The sequence below is a fragment of the Lygodium microphyllum genome, chromosome 9 (genome assembly GCF_053477565.2).
Source record: "Lygodium microphyllum isolate KBCC chromosome 9, Lygodium_microphyllum_v1.1.10, whole genome shotgun sequence".
Lineage (NCBI taxonomy): Eukaryota > Viridiplantae > Streptophyta > Polypodiopsida > Schizaeales > Lygodiaceae > Lygodium > Lygodium microphyllum.
The window spans coordinates 143,323,410-143,342,008 of NC_141143.1; the positions used below are offsets into that span (position 1 = coordinate 143,323,410).

General features: G+C 42.6%; 1 protein-coding gene across 1 annotated transcript in view; it reads left to right on the forward strand.

Moving 5' to 3' along the window:
* The first annotated feature begins 1,274 nt into the window (after positions 1 to 1,274).
* The window catches only part of LOC148031669 (Major facilitator superfamily protein), an 88,372-nt gene continuing 71,047 nt past the window's right edge, over positions 1,275 to 18,599 (forward strand). Inside the window, exons 1-2 of the mRNA XM_087685249.1 lie at positions 1,275 to 1,542; positions 2,393 to 3,016. Of these exons, the coding sequence (XP_087541375.1) occupies positions 1,535 to 1,542; positions 2,393 to 3,016 (632 nt within the window). The 5' untranslated portion in view covers positions 1,275 to 1,534. The remainder of the gene's footprint in view (positions 1,543 to 2,392; positions 3,017 to 18,599) is intronic.

The following is an 18,599-nucleotide window of genomic DNA, read 5'->3' on the forward strand; positions in this document are numbered from 1 at the left end:
ACACTTATTTCAAATTGTAGAACCTCATTTGGAAGAAAAAAGTGAAATTAGTTTAGAAAAGTACTCCTTTGAATAAATTAAATATGGCACTTTAGAAATGTTTTTATGAATAAATTCCCTACAAGGAAGAAATTCAGTAAAAGGGGCGGCAAATCTCACCCCTGCACACCACATGCAAAAGGGTTAACACATCTCTCTACCACCTAATTTGAGACCTAATTTGGGAACATCACGAAGCTAAGGGTGTGTGGACCACATTGAGAAAGTGGAATGAGCTAAGATGGGTTCCACAATAAGACTAATCAAAAGTTAGTGGTCTTTGGAGACTTAGTAGACCTTATTGAATGTTTGATCAAGCTCTAGAATGTAGTTTGAATCATCACAATTAGATTCATTTGGAGGTTTGGGAGTGGTACATTTTTTGGAAGGCTACCATCTAGTTCTAGCATAGCTAAGGTCAGATTCACAACAATTTGGATATGTGGCCTTTCTTACTTAATGTGAAGAAGTTGTCCAAAAACAATGGAATGCAAGGTTGTTGGTTCTAGTCTTGGTTTTGCAAAAGGTGCAATGTTCTAGCCTTTGGGCGAGGGGGTCATGATGGTTAAAATTTTCATCCATTGGCCACTTTTTTTATCCTCCTCAGCTTGACAAGTTACCTTTATGCCCCCAGTTGCATTGCTCATCTATCCAAGGTGAATTCGGCCTAACTTAAAGAATAACTGTATAGATGAGATCCTCACTCTTGTGAGAGGTCTAGGTGGGAAAGGATCTTTGTATAAGAAGCCTTTTGCATGAGGCCTCATTTAACCTTAACTTGCATGGTCAAGACGTTTGCATCAAGGCTGTTGGCTTCATTTCACCTCTTTTGAAACAAAGCATTCGGTTTTAAACTTCGTCAAAGTGGGCAAAATTTCCCATGTTCAACCTGTTGCAAGTGGTCTCATCAATTGTGACCTTGTCTTGCATTTGTGATCATCACTCTAAGCTTGCAAAACAGCATACATCAGCACAAGCTTACTAGCTCCTTTTGTGTATTGCGAATGTGCGGCCATCATTTAATTGCGTGTCTTGCAAGCCGACATAGTGTGTGCACGCGAAAGGCCTCTAAGGCAGCAAGTTTGCAAAGGTATTGTGGGAAATTGAAGATTTCTATCGTTTTTGTACTCTTCGAGGTTTGAGCCGTGGCGGGGCCTACCTATTCGAATATTCAAAAATATCCCGACTTTTGGTAAAGAAGATACTGTCGATAAGACGTCGACATTCACGAGATCATCTCACGAGTCGCTGTCTCGCCCTTTGACGAGGTCCGTCGTCGTGTATTCCTCTTCATTCTTAATAGTTCGGGACTCCACGTTTTTGCCTCTGTGTGTCCCTTTCAAAGGTGATGACGCAAAGACACAAGGACAGCAGACCTGGTGCCTTCTTTCTGAGGACCAGATGCAGCTTGTCTCCGCACGGCAGCTCCAGCGACGAAGCTGAAGAAGGAGCAGAGACAGAGAAATAGAAGAGATATCTTCCAGCATCATTAGCCATGGAGAAGTACTGCCTCTTGCCTTTCCTGTCAATACTCCGAGATCTGTACATTTCTAAGATTTTCATACTGTCGTGTACATGTCCAAATTTTCTTCGTATATCAGAAAGATTGCACCTTGTCTTAATGCTCTTTTGGCTAGTCAAGGCAGTAGATATCCGACTAGGTTATGTGGCCCGGGGTGATGGATCTTCCTCCTAACGATGGACTGACATTACGAAAAGTCCATGGAGTGATAGACCATCAATTCAAATTCTGTCCCTAATCTATGAGAGTGAAACTCTGACAGTGACAGACATGAAAACCTCTAAATCTATGAGACGGTTGCAAGCAAGTTATGTTTCGCATATTCAGTCACACAAAATTAGGACGGACATGCACAAATGCCCTCACTCAGCTCGTTCTACCTGTGCTTGAGCTTTCAGTGACAGTAATTCTATTTTTTGCAACTGCTCCTTACTGATACATACATGTGCACACATTCAAATTCACATGTATGCATGTGGGTCCGCAGACTCTAAAATGTTTTAATTCTATTTTTTGCAACTGCTCCTGACTGATGCATACACGTGCACACATTCAAATTCATTTGTATGCATGTGGGTCCGCAGATTCTAAAATGTTCCTAGGAGGTTGTCTTAACTAGAGTGTATCTGCATGACTTGCATCTGTGCATATTTGAATCAACTGTTTCTAGCATGTATATATCAATCAACATTAACACCTTAGCAATGCTGACATGGTCTGTAAAAAGAACATTTCTATTGTCTGCCAGTGATAACATCTAGTGTTTGCCAGATCTAATCAATATCTCTAATCATGTTTGATGTCTGTGTTTTGCTGGTGTTGCACACGCAGGACGAAAGTTTTATGGAACCTAAGAATTTCAGCATTTCTGATCAATCTTTCTGCCATCATGGAAAAGGCTGATGAAACACTGCTACCTGCTGTGTATAGAGAAGTTGGCCTGGAACTTGGAGCAAGTCCTTCTCAACTGGGCTACCTCACGTTTGTTCGAGCTTTTGTGCAGGCAGTGTCTTCTCCTTTGGCAGGAGTGCTGGCATTGCACTATCCTAGGCCCTCTGTTGTTGGGTTTGGTACGCTCTTCTGGGCATTCTCTACAGCAGGTGTGGCTTTGTCACAAAACCTTACACAATGTGCAATATGGAGAGCTGTAAATGGAATGGGACTGGCTATTGTCATTCCTTCTCTTCAATCCTACATTGCTGACAGTCACTCTGAAGATGGGAGAGGGGTTGCATTTGGATGGTTAAGTATGGTTGGGTGTATAGGTGGAATTGGAGGAGGCATGCTGGCAACAATCATGGCAGGTTATAATTTTGGGGGTTATTCTGGTTGGCGTGTTGCACATATAATTGTGGCATTATTTAGTTCCCTCTTGGGAGTTCTGGTGCATCGTTTTGTTGTGGATCCTAAGGAATTGTTGGTACGATCACCAAGGCTTCGAAAAACCTATGAAGGGTTAAGTTCTCTACCTTTTGCCTGCTGCCTTTTTTCATTGAATTCGTGTTTTTGAAGTTGCTTGTTGGTGAGTTTATTTTGAGTTGTTGTGTTTTCTAGAGGGAGCTCAGAACAGTCTTATACCTGAGGCACTTATTGTTGAGAATAGCACTTGATGCTTGATATGTGTGCCCAAAAGAGGCTTGTCCATAAGTGACTTTGTATGAAAGAGATGACAAATGATGTATGCTCCAGGAAGAGATGCTCAAAATCCCATAAGCACAGTGAGGGAGAGTGGTACTATCCAAAAGCTATAAAGGCATGTACTTGACACTCATTTAAAAGTAATGGAACTATCAGTTTGAGTCATTGTCAGTGTCATTGTCCACCTTACACAAGAATGTGTTTATAAGTCCAAGCTTCCATCTTGGAACCTAATTCACTTGTGTAACAATTAGTCTATCTAAGTCTATGTCATCATGAGTTGTGTATTTATCTTTCATCCTCCATAGTTCCTGCCATGCTCTAGATCCATGCTTTTCACATGGTATCAGAACTTAGCTGAGCATGGCATAGCTCCATACATTGCTTCTTTAGTCTCTCTTCACCTTTGGTCATCTCTGTCTAGCTCAGATCTAGCTTATGAATCTATTTTCAACTTCACCTTCATCTTGACTTTGTGTCTGCTATAGCCAGCTTGCACCCACCTTTGTTTGAGCACTTAGATATTTCAAACCAAAGCATATCTCTTCAAGCTCTCTTTTGGAGATCTCTCCTTTGACTCCATCGGTAACATTCTATCACATCAAAGCTTGACATTGGTCTCTCTCAGCCTTGGCATCGTGAAAATTGTCACTCGTCTTGATTGCACTTGCAGACTGTCATACCTACTGACCTTGGAGGATAGTGTGACCAAACCAAGGCATCTTAGCTCTTGCTCTCTTCAAGAGTTATTTCCTAGCTTGAGATACTCCTTGTTACATTAGACATCAACATTGTGCCTTGCAGGACCCGACATTGCAGAAATACTTGAATTTAATGTAGATTTCGCAGGTAGGGATTCGACTTGATTTATCATTCAGCATAAGGCACGATTCTCCAGATGTTTGTGGGGCGTTTGAACAAAGTGGGCAATCTCCGGTTGAAAAGGCTTCTCAAAATTCTCTCTCTTGTCACAATGTGTGAAACCTTAAGTGTTATCTCTATGGGCAGCCATAGCCAAAGATTCAAAGCTTGACATTTTCATTGTTTCTTCTCACTGAAGCTATCAACAATGATTTTAATCACTGAGCTACAATTCTTTTGTTGGTTATTTGAAGCTGATTAATATGACAGAGCTTGAGCAAATATCCAAGTTTAATAGTGAAGGCTTTCATGCTTGAAAGAAGAAGACCATGTACCACTTTATGTGGAAGGACTTGTGGCACCTGTTTGAGGAAGAGGAGGAATAAGTAGAAAGTGAAGATGGAAAAATCCTTGGAAGGGTCCAATCAAAGCCTGAAGAACCAAAGTCCAAAGAGTGAAAAAAGATAAATAATAAAGCTCTAAGAATTATTGCGTGGGGATTGTCTGACGATGTATTGCACCATATTTTTGGCATCAGAGATGCTAAAGAGGCATGGGATGAGCTTGACAGGATTTTTGGAAGTCAAGTAAAAAAACTCTAAGATCAAGTTGTTAATGCAGTTCTATAAGCTTGACATAAAAGACAACACTTCAATGACTATGTATATTAATAAATTCAAAAGTCTATAAACTCAACTTGCCACTCTGAAGAAAACAATAGATGAAGATAAAGCCATTGCTGTATTCCTTGCTAGTGTAAACCAGGATCCTTATGAAGATCTTGTCCCTACGTTCAACAACATACCTAATTTGCTACAAAAATATATTGATCGCTCTCTTCTTGATGAACAGGATAAAGAGAAGAACAAGAATGGAAAAGATGGTGTCCCATAATCTAGGGAAAACCTCTTATACACTAAAGGAGCTACTGGATCTAAAGGAAGAGGTCGAGAATTCAACTCCGACAACAAAGATCAGATGACATGTCATTATTGTGGTAAGACTGACCATAAAGCACAACAAGTGCAGAATGGTAACTATCATCAAAATCAATTCATGAATGAAGAAGATACTTCCACTATCAACAACTCTGACAGATTGTTTTGAAGAAATTATATTTTCCATAGTGGATCTTATGTTTTTCCATAGTGAATTTTTGTTTTTCTTAGTGGGTTTGCTTTGTAAAACAACACCCTTTCTAAAGATGTAAAGTTTCAAGCTTTAACTTGACTAGGCTGCCTATGAGCTAGTCTCTCGGGCCATGTCATCATGTAGGGGGGAGCAAAAGCCAGCAAGTGTAGGAACTCATCATTTGAGGAGGGGTGTTGAGAATAGCAAATGATGCTTGATATGCGTGCCCAAAAGATGCTTGTCCATAAGTGGCTTTATATGAAAGAGATGACAAATGATGTATACTCTAGAAAAAGATGTTCAAAATCCCATAAGCACAATGAGGGAGAGTGGTACTATCTAAAAGCTATAAAGGCATGTACTTGACACTCATTTAAAAGTAATGGAACTATCAGTTTGAGTCATTGCCAATGTCATTGTTCATCTTACACAAGAATGTGTTTATGAGTCTAAGCTTCCATCTTGGAACCTGATTCACTATGGTAGCAATTAGTCTAAGTCTATGTCATCATGAGTTGTGTATTTATCTTCCATCCTTCATAGCTCTTGTCATGCTCTAAATCCATGTTTTTCACACTTATGAGATATGTTTTATGTCTTCACAATTTGTAGAATATAAATTCAGTCACATATTCTAGTTTTCATCATACCATATTGCAAAGGAACTTAACATTACATTCTTCAAACATAAGCAAGTACTTTTGTGTTCGTTTTGGAACATTTCATGTTTGTATTTATATTAGGAATTTTGTTTTGTTTGCATAAATACTACATCTTTGCAAGGCTATATCTTATGGGCTGGAAATCTTTGCATTTTGGTGGTTGATAGCTCGCTAGCGACCTTTTGAAGAGAGCCGCTAATTTGTTGTAACGATAGATGCTAATAAAGCAGTAGACACAAGCCTAGTAGATCTTCTAGGGCCCGACATTGCACTAGGAGACTTCAACTCATGCACAAGATCACTCTTGCATTAAAAGATTACTCTTGCAGGAAGTACTCTTACACTCGATCATTCTTGCACTAGGTAACTTCATTCTTGCACTAGAAGATCACTCTTATACTATAACTTCACTTTTACACTAGAAGATCACTCTTACACTAAGATACTTTACTCTTACTCTTAAGATATTTCTTGCACTAGGTAACTTTACTCTTATACTATAACTCCACTCTTATACTAAAAGATCACTCTTGCACTAGCATGCATATCTATCATCCACTTGATTTCACGCACTTGTGCTCTTCTCATACTTTGAATTTGGACATCCTAAATTAAGTGCATGCATCAATGATTAAAGAGCTTATTTTCTTGCGTCACAAAAACTTACATCTAGGACGCATCCATACTTGCAGTCTAGGAGTCTAATGTCAAAAGAGAGAGAATAGGATTTGTAGGGAGAAACACAGAGTGTATAGAAAACACTAAGAGGAGAAGAAACTTAGAGAATACATAGAAGAAAGAAGGTGATGAATGATGAATCACTAAATCATGCTAAGTGAATTAAGCAAATACAACTTAGCTGAAGCTTTGAAGATGATTGCATTGTCCTGTTTGATCAAGCGGTGTCATGTCGCTACGCACACACCGTGCGAAAAACTCTAGAGTGTGGCTTTCTTATTGATTTAGAGAGCCAATGTCATTTTAGATATTAGTGTTAGTGTCCATGGTTTAAAAATATTAGATTTTTGGATAAGTTTATCCAATTTTTGATATTTTAGATATTATCTCTTGATTTTTTTTTTCCAAAAACTGTAGATAACTTTTAGAGTAGGATGACATGTAAAAGAAAGTATGTAGCTTTCAGCCATTTTGGGAGGATTTTATGTAAAAAAAAAAAAGGATTGGCGAAATCACGTGACACGCGATCACAGTTTTCTGGCAGTGAATAGCACTTTGAACTGGGAGATGAAGGAGTAATCTAGCAGAATTTTAGACAAGTATCTTGGTATTTTACCCCCTTTTCGGAGCCAATGGAAGCATCAGATTGGCGATCTGAGTAGCATAGAGGAAGGTATTATTTTATGCACGTTTTTGTCTACAAGAGATTTATCTTCTCATAATGCAGAAATAAATTGACAAGCTTCATCTCTGTGAGTATTCTTCTACATCTTCTATTTCTTTCTGTGTGAAGTATTCTTCTACGTCTCCTACTTTTTTCAACCCCTTCTCTTTCGTCTACTCCTCTTATTCCTGAATCTCCCTTCACCCTGCTGTCTTTTATTCCCACGGTAGACTTTCGACCCCGAACGCTTCGACAATGGTGAACCCGACGTGAAAGTTGCTAGCAGAGGTGTATAAAGATGGGGGATTCTGCTGGATTCAGTGGTGGTGATGCTTTACAATAGATGATTGCTTTGATGTAGTAACAATAACAGTAACAATTGTTACAACAACAAATGCAAACTCAGCAGGAAGCAGAAAGAATTGATTCCTTAGCTATGAATGCATTGCAGGCAGTGGGGTAAGAATTGAAGCAATTTAAAGGTCAAAATGTTTTGGCCTTCAGCTGATTGTATGAAAAAAAGTTGTTGTTTCATGGGGTACCGCAGTATGCATGGAGTCAGTATTTTTCCTGTTTGGCCATGCATGCATTGCATGATCGGATTGATGAGCTATAGAGAAGAGATGCTGATTGGACAGCTTTCAAGAAAGCTTTGAGAGAAGAGTTTTTCTTGGAAGGTGCAGGATTAATAACTAAAAAGACATTTATAGATTGGATTGAAAAGCCCAATAAAGGGTTGATTGTTAGAGCTTTGCTCCATGAATTTGAAAGTCGGTATGCCCAGTTGGATGCCGATGAGCAGCAATCATTGGAGAGTTAAAAAATTGATTTGTTTTTGAAGGTTGCAGATCGTGTTTTGTAGGAGAAGCTAATTGATTGTTTAGAAGATGCCTCTTCTGAAACGAGACTGAAGAGGGCCAATGTAACTGAGGCAGTGCATATGTTGGTAAAGAGAGAGCAGATGAAATTAAGATGGAATACAAGCACCATACCTACCAGTGCTCAGAAGGGGGTTGAATTGTAGCCAAGACGCTTGTAGCTATGGAAGAACAACTGGCTATACTTGTTGGTCTGGCTCTTAAAAGTGATATTGTGGATGAATTAATCAAAGGCATGCGTGATTTGAAGCTGCATTTGACAGAAATCTATGCAAAGGTCGAAAAGTTGGATTTCAAGGTAGAAGAGAATGGCTAAGCGACAGCCCAAGGGTCGTATAGAGAAAAATATAAGAGGAGATGCGTTTGATGTGATAGTTTACAGCATGAAAAGTGAGACTATACAACCTACCGTGAAGTGGAAGCAAAAAGGTTAGTCTTTTGGAAAGATGGTAAAATACATGCAACAGAAATTGGTCTTTCAATAGAGCCAAATTGTGAAAATGGTGACATTCAGAATAGGTTGGAAGATATGGCTGTAAGGATAGCATTTGTTGCCACAGAAGCAGCCACATATGGATTGAGAATTGAAAGGGTTGATGAAGCTCGTAAAGGAGGCATGACTGAAGCAAAATCTTGTGTTTGGATGCAAGCATTAGATTTTATGGAAAAAGGTAAAATAACAAAGTCTGAATTGGCTTATGCAAGTTAGAGTATATGAGGGAGAACAGGATGGAGTGTACCAGTGGATTCATTTTCAGCCTATTCTTATTTGGTTGAGCTTCATAACCAAGAAGCTCTTGTGGAAGAAAAGAGAAGAAGAGATGAGGACACTGTTGGTCCTTCCTCTTCAAGCCCATCTAAACGCATAACATGAAGTAAAATGGAGCAGCAAAAAGGTTGAAAAAGCCATACTTGAGCATGTTATGAAGGATGTATCTCAAGAGAAGAAACAAGAAGGGAAGAAAAGAGGCAAGCAATCCGATTACAGGTTACAATCGGATCTTGAGATTGCCACAAACCTTAAAAAGGTCTTGGAAGATTGCATACTTGACAGAGTGGAATTCACACTTGGCGAAGTTCTTGGAATCGCAAAGTGTGAATTTCATGATGCAATCATTGATATGCTAAAATGAAAAAGACAGTTTGATGGTGAAGTTTTGCAAGCGTTGATGCAGGTTGACAAAGACATAGAGAAACAACTTTAGAGGAAATATGATGATGCATGTAATGTTGATTTGAAGAGTAGGTTGATGTTGAAAATGGGTTAAATGGGAGTGTAGATAGCAAGCTTGTGATTGAAAATGGTGTTATGGACAGTACTAAGCATAGAGAGAAGGCTATGTATAATGGGGATGTCCATTAACAAGCACATGAAGAAGAAGATGCTCATTTTATTTCAAGCAGTCATTATTCACAAACGCATTGGGCTTGTGCTACAACAGAGACAATTGTTAAAGTGGGAGAAAGAGAGACGCCTTGCATAGGTCTCTTGGATTATGGTTTCAAAATCAATGTTATGGTATGCAACTTGTATGAGAATGGAGGTCGGCTGATTGATATTGATCCAGGATGGCGCATGCAGGCAGCAAACAATTCATCAGGGGATCTTTATGCAGCTTGCCCGAATGTACCCGTGACTATCGAAGATGTTAGAGATGAATATCATTTTTTTTGTGCAGGATTCATGTAGTTATCCAGTGATTTTGGGGGAGTCCTATATCTCAGAATCAAGGTTGGAAACAAAAGCCTTGGATGATGGTTCTTCATATGCATGGGTTCGGAGTAAAGACAATACAAAGGCAGTCCAGTATCTCATTGTTTGTGTGAATCATCCCCATAATCGGGATAGGCTACGGGATAATCCTATGTCACCTAATGCACGAGAGTTTAAGGGTTTTTAGACAGCACTGTTGTAAGTGGAGGCTATGGCAGTGCCTCTAGGACGATAATTATACCTCCAAGAAAGGGGGAAACTGTGTTTGTGTCTGGATTGCAAGAATGGATAGCATGTAGTCTTGGCAGTTTTAAGAATATTAAATGAAGGTATTTCAGGGCTATTTTCAGGGTTGTTGATGTTGATACAGTGGTTGAAATTTTTGCAACAATTAATGCTGAAAACAGGGCAAAAAAATAGGTTATTTATGTTGACACTTCAAAGATGTATGAAGTCATTCAAGAGTTTGCTGAGCATGAATGTTATGGGATGCAATATGGGCTGCAAAACAGGATTGAAGCAAGGGTAGATACAAAGTACAAAACTATTGCAAAGAAGGTTAAGCTTGTGGCTTTGCTTTTACCACTAGTGATGGGTTGGTTGAAAAAGTGACTCATTAGCCTAGTTTATGGGATCCACATGGAGTAGGACATAAATCTACAGCTGAAACTTTACAAAAGCTAAAAATTGGTGATACAAGCTTTCTTTTGCATGCAGAAAGAGCTTGTTTCTTGCATATGTTGGTAAGGCATGGGAAAGCCTTTGCGTTTCAGCTAGATAAAATTGGATGTGTTGATCCGACTATAGTTGTATCTATGGTGATCTTTACAATACCTCGTGCCATGGAATTTAAAGCCTATTCTAGTACCTCGGGCATATTTGCCCAAGTTGCTGAAGCTTTTGAACGAGAAGATCAGGATGCGGATTTTGGAGTCCTCTTCAGCTACATATTCGAATCGGTGGTTCACTGTTCCAAAGAAGAATGGTTCTTTGAGGTTTATACAGGATTTGCAACCAGTTAATAACGTCACCATAAGGAATGTTGGATCAAGCTTGATAGTGGATGAATTTGGAGAAGCATTTGCAGACAAGGCAATTTACTCTATGGATGATTTATATTTCGGATATGATCGGTTCCAGCTTGCATTGGAAAGCCGGGATATTACTACCATGAAGACACCACTTGGATTGGTTAGGATGTGTACACTTCCACAGGGAGCAACCAATTCAGTGGCGCATATGATGAATGCTATGCATAAAGTTTTGAGGGAGTATATTCTTCAATGGATCTTACCCTTTCTTGATGATGTGTCAATATAAGGGTGTGATATCCATGAGAAGAATGAAGAGCTGGATGAGCAAGGATGTAGAATGTTTGTGGCTGATCATATTGCTGATTGTGATAGGATTTTGAGCCCTCTTGAAGAAGTGTATTTGACTCTTTTAGGAGAAAAGTCGGTTTTTGGAGTGGAGGAAGTATTAGTTGTTGGGCACATGTGTGGACCTTCTGGAAGAAAGCCCTCATCAATAAAGATTAATGCCATAAGCAGGATGTGGGAGACATGTTCGAATGTATCTGAGGTGAGAAGATTTTTGGGTGCATGTGCCTTTTACTTGATATGGATTCTGCATTTTGCTCATGTGGCTGAAAGTTTATATCAGCTCTTGAGAAAAGGGCAAAAGTTTTGGTGGGGTAAACAATATATGAAGGCAGTTCAAAAGTTAAAGAGTTTATTGATTTCAGCCCTAACACGAAAGAGAGCAAATTATGAGAATGGGAAGCCTATTATTCTCACCATGGATACAAGCCTAATTGGCATTGGTTGGGCAGTGGGTTAGGATGATGCTAATGGGAATAGTGTTAGAGATCACAGCCAGGCAGGCAGGCAGTCGGCTGCACAGTCGGACTATGCAGTCGGACTGCCACATGGCAGTCCGACTGCCTGCAGCCCAGACGACCTGTCCTGTTTGCGCCTTGTTTTTCTGGCTATAAATAGCCGAAGATTTCCACAGTCTCCTACACTTCTCTTCGCAGATTACAGACCGGTGACACGCGCAGATTACGTCTCTGTTCGCAGATTTCAGACAGGAGACGGTGCAGACTGTAGCGGACTTCGAGGTGAATAGCAAGTTGCATCGTTGAGGTGGAGACACGCAGTCCAGCGCATTGCGCCCGTGTATATATTTACATATCTTTGTATTCAGCACACTTTATACAGCAGATCTTCATCTTCCACTGTCTCTTTCTATCTCTTCTCTCTCTGCGTTCTCTCTCTCTCAGTCCTACGCTTCCCCACCGCTGCACTTTGACATGGTATCAGAGCAGTGTTAGAGGGCTGACTGAGCGCAGAATCAACCTGAAGAGGAGTTTTCATCGCGACACAAATTTGCGTTTTTTGCGTTTAAGGGCAAACAAGAGGGCTGCGCCTTGGAACAAGGCTGAAACGAGTGTGGGCGCGCAGGAAAGGAGTCCAGGTGGTGGATTTGCTGTTGTTTATTGCTGTTTGACGCGGAGGAAGTTTGAGTTTTCGCTTACAAGTGCAGGTTTTGCTTTTTCATCGCCTCCGGCGGGTGAAGAAGGTTTAGGACGCGGAAGAGCCTCCAGTCGATTATGGACCGGAAGGTGCCTATCTTACCGGCTCTTCCTACAGATCAGAAGCTCGACGGCGACAACTACCGCATTTGGCGCGTCATGATGTTGGCCATCCTTGAGTTCTATGATTTGGCGGAGCTGGTACAGGAGGAGATCGACCGGCCCTCGGTAAGAGATGAGTCCAAACTCTCTTCCGATGCTGGTTCGGAGTTGGCCAAGGCTCAGTCTCATTGGGACAAACTGAATGCCAGGATTCGTTCCTTTCTCTTTCTATCATGTACTACAGCCGTAATCGCTCACATCGAGCACTTGACGGTGGCTCGGGAGATATGGCTGGAGCTTGATCAGATGTACAATCGGATGACCCTTATGAAGCGGGTTTCTTTGGAGGTACAGATGCAGACCTTGTCCCTAAACAAGTCTTCTTTGCTGCGGGAGCACATTAACAAGCTAAGGTAGCTTCAGATGCAGGTTCAGAATTCGGGGAAGCCGATTTTCTCCGAAGACATGGCGATCACACTTTTGTCCGAGTTGCCGCCACGATTCGGTACATTTTACTCTGCTTTTATTGCTTCGGGGCGAGAGTCTACTCTTCGGTGGGAAGAGTTGGTTCCTATGGTCTTGGACCAAGAGGAACAGTTAAAGGGACAGAATGCTTCCAAGTCGGAGGCGCTGACAGGTCAAGCCTCTCAGAAGAAGGGGAAGGACCAAAAGAAGAAGAAGGGGGATAACAAGTCCAAGAAGGACAAGGACAAAGACTCCACATGCCATATTTGTGGAAAGACTGGCCATTGGAAGAAGGATTGCCCTGACAAAGACAAGAAGGACACCAACAAGGACACCAAGGATTCTGGAGCGGTGGCTGCACCCTCATCAGCTGCATTTCTTCATCTAGCTGTCATTGAGGACGCTTCACCGCGTGCTTCTGATGCTGCGATGACGGCTCCCCAGGCTCGAGAGTGGATCGTTGATAGTGGTGCCTCACGGCACATGACTTCTTTATCAGATGGTGTTGCCCAATTGCGACCCTCGCGTGGGCAGATTCTCATTGGAGACAGCTCTTCAGTATCTATTGTAGGTCGGGATAAGATGTAGCTTATTCCCGATGGACGAGGTGGTACCCATACCTCCGAGGTTTTGCATGTACCAGGCTTAGGGTACCATCTCCTTTCAGTTCATTAGATTTTCTTCCTTGGCCTTTTGGTGGAGTTTGACAGTACTATGGTGCGAGTCCTTGATCGTGGATCGAGGAAGGTTCTCTCATCCGGATATGAGGAGAACGGCATTTATAAACTGAAGTCTTCCACCGCCCTCTCTACTCTTCTTCTTACCTCTCAGTCACAGTTAGAGTTATGGCATGCTCGGTTTGGTCACCTGAACTATGATTATCTTCGGAGGGTGTCATGTGGACAGCTTGTTCGAGGGTTGCCAGATATAGTGGCGAGCCAGCAGCCATGCGTCTCCTGCATTCGGGGGAAGCAGCATAGGGATGGCATTCTCCACACAGCTTCGCGGCGGTCTACTTCACCGATGGAGCTTGTATCTACGGATCTATGTGGCCCTATGAGGAATGAGTCCTTGCGTGGGAGCTCGTACTTCATGCTGATCGTGGATGACTACAGCAGGATGACATGGGCCTACTTTTTGGCATTAAAGTCAGACGCTTTCTCACACTTCAAGGATTGGCTTCTCTTTGAGGAGAATCGATCGGGCCGGAAATTGAAGACCTTGCGATCTGACAAGGGCGGTGAATTTGTTTCTAATGAGTTTGCTCGGCTTTGTGCAGATCAAGGAATTCACCAGGAGTTTGCCAATACCAACACTCCTCAATAAAATGGCATTCTTGAACGGAAGAACCGCAGTGTGATCGAGATGGCGCGCACCATGATGGAGCACCGACAGACCCCTCAGGTTTTGTGGGCCGAGGCTGTGGCTACTGCCGTCCACATCCTTAATCGATCCCCTACTTCGGCCTTGGAAGAGATGACCCCATTTGAGGCTTATTTTGAGACGAAGCCAAATGTTTCTTACTTCCGGGTCTTTGGGTGTGATGCCTATGTTCACATTCCCAAGGCTCACCGTGATAAATTTGAAGCAGCTTCCCGAAAATAGGTATTTGTTGGCTATAGCTCCCAGTCCCAAGGCTATCGACTGTATGATCCCGTCAAGCGGGATGTGTACACTAGCCGCGATGTGCGGTTTGTGGAAGTTCCGGCTATATCAACGGGTGAGGAGCATCCCGTTCTTGGAGATCCAGGGGAGAGTTAGGCTCCTTCTACAGTTCCACTGGAGCCCGTGCCTTTTGATTATGATTCTGTTTCTGACACAGAGTTTACTGTTCCACCGGTCACCTCAGAGGAGTTACCACCGGTGGATATTCCAGAGTCCTCTGCTGATGGAGAGAGACGAGGGGAGGTTCAGCCTCCTCCTCGCTGGGCCCATGACACACTCCGTGATTCAGGGATCGAGGGGGTTCCTGAGGAGTGGGGACCGCAGGATGGTCCGCGGCGGTCACGGCGGCACCAGACACATTCTACGGAGCTTTTCTGCTCTAAATATTGTTTGATGACCTGTGTTATGCAGGATCGAGAGCCCACCTCCGTGAAGGAGGCTTTACAGTCCGCACCATGGATGAAAGCTATGGAAGCCGAGTTGGAGGCTATTGAGAGGAATGGCACTTGGTCACTCGTGCCCCGCCCCCCGAATAAGAAGGTGATTGGCGTCAAGTGGGTCTTCAAGACCAAATACCTTAGCGATGGTTCTTTGGATAAGCACAAGGCTCGCCTTGTTGCTAAAGGTTTTGCATAGCGCCCAGGGATTGAGTGTCATGATACTTTTTCCCCCACAGCTCGTATGGTGACCATTAGAGCTGTTCTTGCTTTGGCTGGCCATAGGAGATGGCCTGTTTACCAGTTGGATGTGAAGTCGGCCTTCCTCAATGGTGATTTGAAGGAGGAGATCTATGTTGAGCAGCTTCCTGACTTTGGATCTTCAGATGGTAAAGTCTACAAGTTGAAGAAGGCCTTGTATGGCCTCAAGCAGGCTCCGCGTGCATGGAACGAGAAGATTGATTCGTTCCTCCAGTCTCAGTTGGGATATCGGCGTTCCAAGGCCGATCCGCAGTTTTATGTTCACACTTCCGAGGATGGTTGTGTGCTTTTTGTCTTATATGTTGATGATTTGATTGTCACGGGTGATGATGCACAGCAGGTCCAAGAGACGAAGTCAGCTTTACATCGGACGTTCGAGATGACGGACTTGGGTCTACTCCATTTCTTTTTGGGCCATGAGATTTATCAGTCTCAGAGGGGGATCTTTATCTCTCAACAGAGATATGTACAGGAGCTCTTGGTGTCTTTTGAGATGGAGGATTGTCGGGCCCTTTCTACTCCTATGGATCCGAACTGGAAGGCCACTTCCCATTCAGCTTCTCTTTTGGCGGATGCTTCCCGCTATCGTCAGTTGATTGGGTCCTTGATTTGGCTTCTCAACACTAGGGTTGATCTATGTTTTGCAGTTGGGCTCTTGGCAGGGTTCATGAGTGAACCTAAGACGGTGCATTGGCAGCCTGCTCAGAGGATACTTCGGTATTTGAGGGGGACGTCTGATTTAGGGATTCATTACCCCGCAAGGACAGATGGTTCCGATCTTGCACTTGCAGGTTGGAGCGACTCGGATTGGGCCGGTGATGTGGACCACAGGCGGTCTACTACAGGTTACTGTTTTACCTTGGGTGCAAGTGTTATCTCATGGAGTAGCAAGAAGCAGCCCACGGTAGCCCTTTCGTCTACTGAGGTAGAGTATCGGGCCGCGTCTTCCACCACATGTGAGGTTGTGTGGCTTTGGAGATTATTGGAGGAGCTTGGGTGCCCCCAGACTTGTCCTACTTTGTTGCAATGTGACAATGAGAGTTGCATTGCCTTGGCACGGAACCCTGTTTTTCATGCCCAGACGAAGCACATAGAGATCCAGTACCACTTCATCCGCGAGAAGCTTCTGGATGAGACCATCACTGTGGAGTACTGCAAGACGGAGGACAATCTTGTGGATTTGTTTACGAAGGCACTTCCCCAGGCTCTACTTCGGAGACATTCCAGATCCCTCGGGCTTTTGCCCTGCTCCGGCTCTGAGAGGGGGTGCTAGAGATCACAGCCAGGCAGGAGGCAGTCGGCTGCACAGTCGGACTGCCATGTGGCAGTCCGACTGCTTGCAGCCCAAAATGCAGCCGACCTGTCCTGTTTGCACCCTGTTTTTGTGGTTATAAATAGCCGAAGATTTCCAGAGTCTCCTACACTTCTCTGCTCGCAGATTACAGACCGGTGACACGCGCAAATTCTGTCTCTGTTCGCAGATTTCAGACAGGAGACAATGCAGACTGCAGCGGACTTCGAGGTGAACAGCAGGTTGCATCGTCGAGGTGGAGACACGCAGTCTAGCGCACTGCGCCCGTGTATATATCTGCATATCTTTGTATTCAGCACACTTCATACAGCAGATCTTCATCTTCCACTGTCTCTTTGATAGATGACGGAGAGTCCGATCCACAAAAACGATGGAAAGCACGAGTGTCTCTTCTCCTCCCAACCACGCCTAGATCTATGCTGGCCCTCCTACTCGGATTTCTTTGCCAGCCGTCAACTTCCTGGAGTCCTACTATTCTTGGACTCTCTTACTCTCTAGGCTCCCCTTAACCCCGTTCGGGCGCCCAAGAGCCGGTACGGTCATTCTAGTGCATGTTCCCCTAGATTTACCTTAATGTGACATTAAATGTCACTTTTAATGTCACATTCCATATTTATGACCTTAATGTGACATTAAATATCACTTTTAATGTCACATTTCCTTCCCCTTAAGAATCGGTTTCGTCCTCGAAAACGATACTTGGAAGGTCTAACTGTAAATCGGGAAACCTTTTCTTTAAAGTACTTACTCGCTCCCATGTTGAGCTTTCTTCTGAACAATCTTTCCACTTAACCAAACATTCTTGATAAATAGTATTCCTCGTTCGCCTATTGCGAACATTTAATATTTTTTCTGGTTCATGTGGATTAGATTGGTCATAGAATAACTCCTCAATATCACCATTTAAGATTAGATTATCCAAATCACCCAGCTTCTTTCTTAATTTACTTACATGAAAAACTGGATGTATTTTACTACCAGCAGGTAGTTGGAGCTTGTAAGCCAATTCTCCCATCCTTTTAAGTATTATGAAAGGACCACAATACCTAGGTGAAAGCTTTGGACAGTGTCCCTTTTTCATAGTTTTAGTTTGTTCAGGCACCTTAAGATAGACCAATTCTCCTTTTTCAAAGGAGATGTCTCTTTGGTGAGGATCTGCATATGCTCTAGCTCTATTTTGAGCTTTTTTAATATTCTTGAGCAAATTTTAACATACTATTCATATCCTCCAAAAAATCTTTAGATGCCTGAACCTTTTCCTTACGCAGTCCTACTGCAAAACGAGCTCTGGGTTGAAACCCATACATTAACATAACTGGACTATATCCAGTGGAAGAGTGCTTGGCACTGTTATATGCAAACTCTGCTAACGGTAAATACTCTTCCCAATTAGTTTGCCTTTTACTTACATATGCCCTAAGCATATCTTCAAGAATTTGGTTAACCCTTTCAGTTTGCCCATCTGTTTGCGGGTGATCCGCCGTACTCATGCTAAGTTTAGTATCCAATTTCCTAAATACCGCGCGTCAAAAATGGCTATCAAATTTTCTATCCCGATCGGAAACTATATTTGCCGGAAGGCCATACAATCGGTATATGTTCTCTACGAACAATCTAGCCAATTCTGGTGTTTTAACATCAGTTGAAGTTGGAATGAACCTAGCCATTTTGGTTAACCTATCCACAATCACCCACACAGAGTCGTGCCCCCTCTGTGTTCTAGGTAAAGCAACAATGAAGTCCATGGAGATACTCTTCCATTTTCCCGAAGGAATTTCTAATGGATGGAGAAGTCCTCCCATTTTTAATTTTTCAGCTTTATTAACCTGGCATTTATTACATTTGACCACATAGTCAAGGACGTTCTTATTCATTCCAGGCCAATATAACTGCCTTTTAATAAGACTATAAGTCTTATTAACTCCTGGATGTCCCGCACTAGGGGTATCATGACACTCAAAGAGTATCTGGCGCCTTATTTCTGTATCTTTCGGGACACATACCCTACCCTTGTAGAGTAAATAACCATTATCAATG